The 9,416-nt window shown below is 43.9% G+C and overlaps 1 protein-coding gene across 4 annotated transcripts; it reads left to right on the plus strand.

The window, feature by feature from the left end:
- Positions 1-2,332: 2,332 nt before the first annotated feature.
- LRAT (lecithin retinol acyltransferase) lies at positions 2,333-8,683 on the plus strand. 4 transcript variants are annotated; one of them, XM_057728237.1, is made up of 3 exons: positions 2,333-2,382; positions 2,645-3,185; positions 3,349-3,549. In XM_057728237.1, exons 2-3 carry the CDS (start codon positions 2,646-2,648, stop codon positions 3,463-3,465), a joined length of 657 nt encoding a protein of 218 aa, XP_057584220.1. In that variant the 5' UTR covers positions 2,333-2,382; position 2,645; the 3' UTR covers positions 3,466-3,549. The 4 variants fall into 4 exon arrangements, with proteins under 4 accessions (XP_057584220.1, XP_057584219.1, XP_057584218.1 ...); XM_057728236.1 differs by lacking the exon at positions 3,349-3,549 and adding an exon at positions 6,918-8,683 and having other exon boundaries at positions 2,349-2,382; XM_057728235.1 differs by lacking the exon at positions 3,349-3,549 and adding an exon at positions 6,918-8,683 and having other exon boundaries at positions 2,375-3,185.
- The last annotated feature ends 733 nt before the right edge of the window (positions 8,684-9,416 follow it).

The raw sequence follows: 9,416 nt of genomic DNA on the forward strand, positions 1-9,416 counted from the left end.
ACAAGAGCTCACTTGATGCTGCATCTTCTCAGTCAAAAAGCAGCCTAATTCTAGCTAACCGCTTAATAAGTCTGAGGAGACTTCACAAATGGATAAATGAAGACGGTCCATTGTCTCCTTCAGGTTCCCTGAAGCCCAATTCCCAGCAGGCAGGGCAAGCGGAGAGGGCAGTTTGGGGACAGTTTCATTGAGAAAAATAAATGTATTTAATGGCATATCATTCTGGCTTAAAAGCTGGAGTTTACCCAGGCAAAATAACCTTCAAGAAAGAAACTATGGACACTCCCCACCACCATTCATTTCCCAAGACAGCAGAACTGCCTACAGCTTGAGGAACGTACCCCGATTCACGCCTCATATTAATTTCATCTCCTTTTTTCTTTAAGTGACTCCCCCAAAATTAACCCCACCGGGAAAGAAAGAAAAATCAAATGCAAATCAGCTTGGCGCTGCCTGCTTCTCACAAAACCCCGTGGGGATGTGGCCATTGAGGAGAGTCTATGGGTGATTTCTCCTTAACTGTTTTTTTTTTTTTTTCTTTTTTCTCTAAAAGAGTTCTCAGTGGAGCTGTCAGTTCTCCATGCTTTTGTCTCCCACAAATTAGCCGGGTGCAGACGGTCGTAGAGTTATAAGCCGGGTTATTGACCACTAGAGACGGAAATCGCTAATTACCAAGTCCCCTTTGATCTCCCCTGGCCTTTTGGCTCATGACCCTGGATACCTCCGGTATCCGTGCTTTCCCAGAATTGGACCAGACCAGCGCTGGCAGAGCCTAAGAGTCCGACGTCGGGTCTGCAGTTACGGTGTACGCCAAGGTCTGGATCACACTTCTACAAATGTCCCGTCCAGAAGCAGAGCTAGTGTGCTGCCGGGCGCTAACAACCGCCTGTGTGCGGATGAGTTTGATTAGTTTAAGCCACCCACTAATCGCACTTCTCTTTAAATTTTGGGGTAAGACTGGGGAAATGATGTCTTAAAATTTCCTCAGCTACTGCTTCTCCCCCCTTCCTCTTTCGGTTCTTTTGTGGGAAATGGAGTTTTCTTCTCTTTGCTGGGACAAAATGCGATTCGAAATCGTTTGTGAAATGAACAAAAGTCACCAGTAAGCGGGACGACTGGGACAGAGCGCTGATGGCAGATAGGGGGTGGGAGCGAAGGCCGAGCCTCGGAGGATAATGGGGAGCCGGCCTCCTCCCCGTCTGGTCTCCATGGTTCCCTTCATCTTCCAGGTAAGATGAATGTCCCTTCATCCATCACCCGCCGGGAGGCCCCTCCCCCAGGCGAGCGGAGAATCTGCTCGTGGAGGAAACCTATTAGCCCCGCACTGGGAGCCAACCGAGGCTCTCCATTGTGGCCTTTGTCCGAGGAATCCGAGCATTTACATAATGCATTAGCACGGAACTCTGCGCTGGGTCGGGACATCGCGTGCCGGACGCAGCGACCGCAGCTCCCGGGCCCGGGTGCTCCCCAAGACCGCCTCGCCGGGTGAGCTCGGGCGAGGAACGCAGCGCCTCGTCCCTCCTTGGTTACCTCCGGGGGGCTGCCCTTTAAGAGAGCGGCAAAGTTTGGCCCGGTGGACCGAAGCTGGATCCATGTGACCCCGGAGCCGGAATTATAAACTTGACATGAATCCGGCTTTCCAGGAGGACGTTGGGCGCTTCGCCGTTTTACCTGCTGACCGTTGGGAGCCGTGAGCTCAACGGTCGCCGGTGCCTCGGAGCGCGGAGGCGCCGCGGGTTCCGATCGTCGGCGGGGTCGCTTCCCACCCGCGCGCCAGCTGGCAGCGAGGGGCCTTCGGGGCCTTTACAGGGGAGGAGGGTGCGCGGTGTGCCGGGCCGCGGCTCTGCGGAGCTTGGGAAGGAATCTGCAGGCTTTCGGGGCGCACACACTTCTCAGAGTGCATGCACATAGTTTAGTAAGCCGAGGGCTCCGAGCATCCAACCTTTTCGAGGTAGGTGGTTCAGCACAGAAATCTCGCCCGAGGGGACTTTCCATCGAAAACGTCCCCGATGAGCCCAGAACGCGCCCCAGTCTAGACAGGTGCAAGCTCTTTTGCGGCGGTCCCGCCTCGGCCTCTACTCGCCCCAAACGGCCGCTTAAAGGCGGGATGTGCTAAGGTCTCGCGTGCAAGAGGAAGCCTGCGTCTGGAAGGGGTCTCAGGGCGGAACCCCGCAGCCCAGAAGCGTTCCGCCCCTTCCAAAGAGTCCGCGGTCCCGCGCGACCCTGCAGCGCGCTGAGCTCGCCGCCCGCCGGCGCCCAATCAGCTCTCCCGCTGGGTCTGTGACGGCATTCGGCTCCGCCCCCTCGACGGCGATAAAAGGCCTCCGCGAAGGCCCAGCCGAGAGCCCCGCGCGCGGCCTTGCGCCCCGGCACGGTCACCAGGTGCGCTTCCCGGCCTGCTGCTCGCAGGGCGGGCCCCGCTGGCCCCGCGGCCAGTCGCCACCACCTCCTCATCCTCCTCAGTCCCCAGGGCGGCGCGGCCGAGCCGATCTCCAGGCTTCCCCCCTCCTCCCTTTTTTCTCTCCCTCCCTCCTCCGCAGCCGACGTGCCCCGCGGCACCGGGCGGCTGGCCTGCGGGCGAGCCGCGGCGCCGCGGCGGTGCCCGAGTGGCGACAGTCCCCGCAAGACTCCCTTTTCCCTGCAGGATGAAGAACCCGATGCTGGAGGCGGTGTCCCTCATGCTGGAGAAGCTGCTCCTCATCTCCAACTTCAAGCTCTTCAGTTCGGGCGCCCCTGGCGAAGACCAGGCGAGGAACACTTTCTATGAGATCAGCTCTTTCCTCCGCGGCGACGTGCTGGAGGTGCCTCGGACCCACCTGACGCACTATGGCATCTACCTGGGCGACAACCGTGTCGCCCACATGATGCCCGACATCCTGTTGGCCCTGACTGACGACAAGGGGCTCACGGAGAAGGTGGTCTCCAACAAGCGTCTCATCCTGGGCGTCATTGGCAGGGTGGCCAGCATCCGCGTGGACACAGTGGAGGACTTCGCCTACGGAGCCAACATCCTGGTCAATCACCTGGACAAGTCGCTCAAGAAGAAGGCGCTGCTCAACGAAGAGGTGGCGCTGAGGGCGGAGAAGCTGCTGGGCATGACCCCCTACAGCCTGCTCTGGAACAACTGCGAGCACTTCGTCACCTACTGCAGGTTCGGCACCGCGATCAGCCCCCAGGCCGACAAGGTACCACGTGTAACTCCCCGGTGGGCTCGGTGGGGACGCCCTCTTCCATCCCTAACCTTTCCTCTCCCCCGGGAGCAGGGATTGAGTTCTAGATTTAGTAACGAAGCCTCTGGTGTTCCTCAGCGAAGCCAAGTAAATAAATAAATGGCTATGTGCCTCGCAGGATATCTCGAAATGCACGGCGAAAGTGTGTGGCAATGCAGTACCGCTCCCGGCGATGCCAGAGAGCTGCCCAGTTGTTGCTACAGAAGTCATCAGGGTGTTCACCCAGCGTAGTTGAAATGACAAAGGGCAGGTGACTGGGAGGGTCACAGAAAATCTGTCGCCGTGTGCTTGCAACTTTACCCAAGAATTGCAATTGGAAGGAAGGGGTCCGGAGTTTATATATCATCCATAACACTGTATAGTACAGATTGTTGTGCCTTTAAAACAAGGAAGCTTGCTGTTTTCCCCCTCTATGAGCTGCAGAGAGTGAATTCCCTTTGCTTAATATAGACTACCAAAATTTCCATTAAGACGACCTCCCTGGTAGATCCCTTACTCCTGTAGCTGAGCTTCAGAGAAGTCTTTTCCTTGGCATTCTGCATTCCTTCTGTGTCAGCTTTAATCCCCATCCAGACTTCCCCATTGTTAAGCATCCTTTACACACTAGCTCCACAGGTGGGTTAGATTGTTTCTGGGTTCCCCAGAGATCAAAACAATTGGTTTTCGAGAAGAGGCATTAAATGTTGGAAGGTAATTTTATGGGTTCTTTAAAAAGGGGGAAGAAACTGTTAGAATTTAAGATGATTAAATTACCTACAAACACCAAGGAAAAACAATGCCTTGGAAACCTCTTAACTTGTAAAGGTCAAATTTTAAGCTTGCAACTTCATTTGCAATTGGAAGCCTTCACAGCCTTCTCTGCAGTTGCTGAAGAGGTACTGTTGTGTGCACCCTTCACAATGAAAACCTGGGCAATCAGGTAATAAGCTTCGGATTATACTCTTCATGTTTAGATATTTTGGGACGAAAAGAATCTAAGTCCATGTAACCGATTTTTTATTGTTCCACATGGTAATTTTTTGACCCATATGGGAAAATCTCTCTCCTCTGTCACAGAGCATGAACGTATAGTGCTTGTATATATATCCATATATAAAACTCCTTGCAGATTGTTTATAAAGCCACAACAGACTCAATCTCAGAATTCTTTTCTAAGTAAAATACAAATACAGTTAGAGCACTGTGCAGTGATTCAAGAATCACAGCTCCAGAGCAGGCCTGTTTAGAAATGAACTTTACCACATTTACAAACACAGGCTCCAAAAGTGTTCAAAAGGAAACACGTCAGATTTACTTAGGACCTAAGCAAATCATTTCTCTAAGGAAAAACAGTATTTCCCTCCCATAATTAGGAGGTACCTTTTCATGGAACACACAGAGCACTGTATTATATATTTCTACAAAAAACACACACAAAAACCCAAAACAGTACAAGTGCTTTTTTAAAGTAGTAAAATATTTAATCTGCTTAATAACTAGTTGGAGTAGTTTTTCCACTTTGGAAAACTTTGTAAGGTTTTACAGACATAGAGAAGTGCTTTAATTGCTGTTGCTGTACGGCACCTCTTGTGAAACTGTTTTTGTCTTCACTTTGAATACTCTAACAAACAATTTGGCCACAGAGTAGATTTCCTGGGGAAAAAAAAAAGTCCCCATCCCAAATTTTCCAATTCTAAGGACTGTTTTTGAACATGCCCCAAGAGAAGTAGGTCATTAGTACTGAAGGAGGACTGGTTTCTATTTTTCAGAAACGTAAGGAATGACTTGATTCTGGGACTGATTGTTGAGTTCTCCGTATATACAACTTTTATCAGCTTAACAGGAGAGTTGCAAAGTTGCCTCTCAGATTTGTGTTTATGAAAACTCTCAAGAGCGCTTTCCCTCAGGAAAACACTGCAACTCATGTGAAAGTGAACTGGAAAAGAATCTTTTTTTTTTTCTTTGTAGTGATGCTCTTTTTTACAAGTTTAGGAATCATAAAATTAAACTACTTTGTCTTACTGTTAGCGATTTCAATATTTCATAAACTATAGAGCCCTTTAATTAGTAGCTATTACTATTCCTTGTGTTTTTTTTTTTCTTTGCTGATATACTTTGCATTGCCAAAATGAATACACATACCCTTTTTAATTTGGGGGGATTCAGTGCTCAAAAGTGCCCCATAGGCTTCTTAACAACTAGAACTAGAGGACATTTCCTACTGTGGAGCAACACCAGAGATGCCTCCTGGACTGATGGCCAAATGAACAAGAACAGGACATTAGAAATGAGATGCTCCTTGGGAAAATCTTCTTTTGGGGGAAGGAGAGTCCACAATGATTCTATGTTGCCCTTAATTAAAAATTATTGGGAGAAGATAAATGAAGTATGACTGTATCAAGACAACATTCTTATTTACCTAAATGTATATCTCCCCATTATTTGCCAAGAAGCTTTTCTCATTGTCCTGAAAACTTCATTCAGTTTGATCCTTTAAGATTGTGTATTTGTTACTCAATGTCTTGTTAGTTTAATTAAAAGAGACAAATCATATCTTTGACATATAAAAAGAATGACATCTGGATAACCAACAGGAAATTTCGTATTTGTTGAGATACCTTATAAAAGTACGGACAGACAGACTTGCAGCGAAAATAGTGTGTTAAAATGTATTGGACTTGTGCATTCTATCCATGAAGAATTTGGAAACCTAGCTGTCCAGTACTAAATAGGCCACTGTAGGAGATCCTAAAAGCATATATAATGACACATCTGGAAAAGGAGCTTAAAACCAGTATATGAGTAGGAAACTCTTATCAAAACAGAACAATTAATTGTTAAATTCTGCCCTGAGAGTAATGAAGTAGAGCTAATTGTCAACAGATCTAGCAGTGATAATAATCGTTGTAATACCTTACATTTTATACAGCATGCAGACGAGTACTTTTGCAAAAAAAAGATCTCATTTGATCCTCACAACAGCCTCAGTATTCCATGGAGGAGACGAGGGTAGTCTGCCCAGGTTAAATGATTAAAAGATGATCCAGAACTCAGACATTGGCCATTACTTCTAAGAAAAATTAGTTTTCTAAGGAAAAAAATTACACATCTTAGAAGAATGTATTCTTCAGGGAGTAAGGATCATGTTTAATTTATCTTTATTTTTAGCGGCCAATTTTGTGTCACATAATTGATTGTGAATTTAATATATTTTGCCAGGGAGTGGGATATGACAGCAAAATTAGACTTTCTATGCCTTTAGATTTTGCCACTTATCAGCATGTTATCATCAAAAGTACCCAATTTTCGAATGGTGAGTTGTAGGAATTGACTTCAGTAATGATAGACTAAATTCTGTTTGCTTGAGATTAGAGATTCCTTTGCTCATTTTACTTTAGAACATGTTATTGTTATTGAGAGACAGTTTAATATTGTTTTTCAACTTTAATCCCGAATAACTTTTATGTGATTGCATTCTCTGTAGTTTTCTCTAAATATTCTGTATTTACAAAGGCAGCTGCCAGCATTAACCTAAAGTATCATTTCAGCTACTATGGGATATGGAATTCTTCCCTAAGTCGTGAGAGAAATGCTAATTCCTCTGTTAGATAGAAAATAGCTGGGAAAGTTGTTGCTCTACTATTTGGTATATGTGATTCTTCTTAGGTTTAGCCACCTTTTCTAATATTCTTAAATTTTATTTTCCAGTTTTGTGAGAATGTGAAGATAATTATTCGTGATCAGAGAAGTGTTCTTGCTTCGGCAGTCTTGGGATTGGCGTCTATAGTCTGTCTCGGTTTGGCATCATATACTACCCTTCCTGCAATTTTTATTCCATTCTTCTTATGGATGGCTGGCTAACTTCATACCCTCGTGTCACTGTGTGTATTCTGTGTGTAGATATGTTTATATTTATAGAGCACAAATCAGTATAAGCATCGTCAAGAAAAATGTGACCTGTAATACTGTGTTCTGGATAAAAATGTGATTAAGAATCACGCAAAGTGCTTACCGTGTAAGCCCAAGAACAGAGGCTTTCTGAATCTTCCCAGGCAGTTCCATTTCAAAGCACTGCGAATCTTGGAAACATGACAGCTTGTGTTAGAATTCACCATTACAAGAAAACCAAGCCCCTGAGATGATGGCCACAGGAGATTATTTGTGTTATTTTTTTCTCCTGTAATCATTGTTCTTCTCTGTTAAGCCTGAATTAGAAGATTGGAAAATGTATTGAACAACACCAGTAACTTTTTATTGTAAATATATGCTGTTTCGGAAAAATTATATTAAACTAAAAGAATTTCCCTTATTCAAAATATGTTTGATGATTGGCTAAAAAAAAAAACAAATCACAAGTTTTACATGTATTATATATAATTTTCAATAAGTCAGGAATAATTTCCTTACCTGAAACAATATTGGTTTAGGTTTAATGATAAAGTAACTGACCAGAACTATAGAAATCTGTGTTTTCCTGCAGAAACAGCTACTAATGCTATAGTTTGATTTGATTTGGCTTTACTTAATAGGAAACCTGGCATTCATTTTTTTTTTCCTTTTGTCACTGTAGTTACTTTAAACCACTCTGAGAGGAAAATGAACATAGGATTGAAGTAATTTGTTTACTTTGGAGTGTGTATGTGCCAAGTAAATACACAGATATCCACATACACTGAGACCGATGAGAGACAGATTTAGTTCTTGACTGCTTTGTCATCATACCAGTGTAGTTAGTATAGTGCACTGGTGGAGGTGAATGTGAAAGCGTACTCAGTCCATTTTCTTATGCCCTTGTGTCTGTGGTGTAACCTTCATGTATGTCATTGGATGGTTTAATTTTAAAGCACTTACTAATGCACTGTATAAGTTTTAAAAGCCCTGAGATTTGTTTCATTTGTTCCATTTCATTGCTAAGTCAATATAGTTTACACCCTTAAAAGAACAATGCTTCAGCAATATATAAAACCAAACAAATAGGAGCAAAGGAACTAACTGTTAGAAATCATTTTTAAGTGTCTTAATACGACCAGGCATGTAAGTTGATTACACAGAGGCTGTTTTAATATCACAGTTGAGATGTAGCAGTGTTAAAGCAAGCAGGCAAGTACTTTTGCAAAATTACCAAATTCTAAAAGCTAAGCTGCAAGTTAGACTTGCATTTCAAGTATTAAAACTGCTTTATAAACTATCAAGAGTCACAAAATAATGAGTCACGTTATTGGTATGAGGAAGGCGGGGTTAGTCACTCAGTGATCCAATCAAAACAAATTTAAGAGCAGATTTTAGAATATCACCACTAATTTATCTACAACAAATTCAGTTAAATAATAGTTAAACTTTGTGTTTAATCATTTCAATGTTTTGAATAATTAAAGCATGAAATGACAGTACCACGGAATAAAGTGTTCTATGGGCCTGTTCCAACCATTTAAAGTTATCTTAAGTGTGTAAACATAAAAACAACCACTATGAGAACTCCATTGTATTAGTAGTTTTTCACTTATTGTATATTACTCATGTAGTGATTGTTTAAATAAATTCATTTAAAAAATATGGTGTCCTCATAAATAATTAACAGTTTATTTTGCACACTTTAGTATTGCAGGTGGCAAAAACCATTGTGTGATGTTAAATCTGTGTTCAAAGATCATGATCCCTCATTATAATCCCTCATTATAAGCCACCGGAAGTACTTAAGGTTGAAATTAACATAGTCAGCCTTGACTCACTTCATAGCCTTAAAGCAAGAGTCAATTCATCCTTCATTTGTATGCTCACTATGTGCCAGGCCCTGACCTATCACAATTTCATGGTCTAGAATTATTACTATTTGTTCACTACGTGTGTTAGAGTATACACAGTGCTGTCTTCCTGAAGGGTCAGAGAAATCTGTGTGAAGGAGACAGTACCAGCGTCAGGCAAAGAAATATTAATGGTAAGAGGAGATCTCATACTGATGTGTTCTACTACTTGTAGGAAGGGGGAACCGGAAGGAAGGTTTTATTCCTTAGAATTTGTTGAGCTACTAGGAGAAAAGGAGAGTTTTCGTTTTGTTGTGCTCAGTTTGAGTAGTTGCTTAATAAGGTACAAAAAGAAGCATGTATCCTTGATTGTGGTTATGGAAGAAACCCTGAGCCATTAATGTCTCTGGTGAATTCCTCTGAGCTTCAGTAGTTAAGATTCATCCTTATGGTCCTGCACATTTCT

The sequence above is a fragment of the Hippopotamus amphibius genome, chromosome 3, assembly GCF_030028045.1.
Source record: "Hippopotamus amphibius kiboko isolate mHipAmp2 chromosome 3, mHipAmp2.hap2, whole genome shotgun sequence".
NCBI classification, from domain to species: Eukaryota; Metazoa; Chordata; class Mammalia; order Artiodactyla; family Hippopotamidae; genus Hippopotamus; species Hippopotamus amphibius.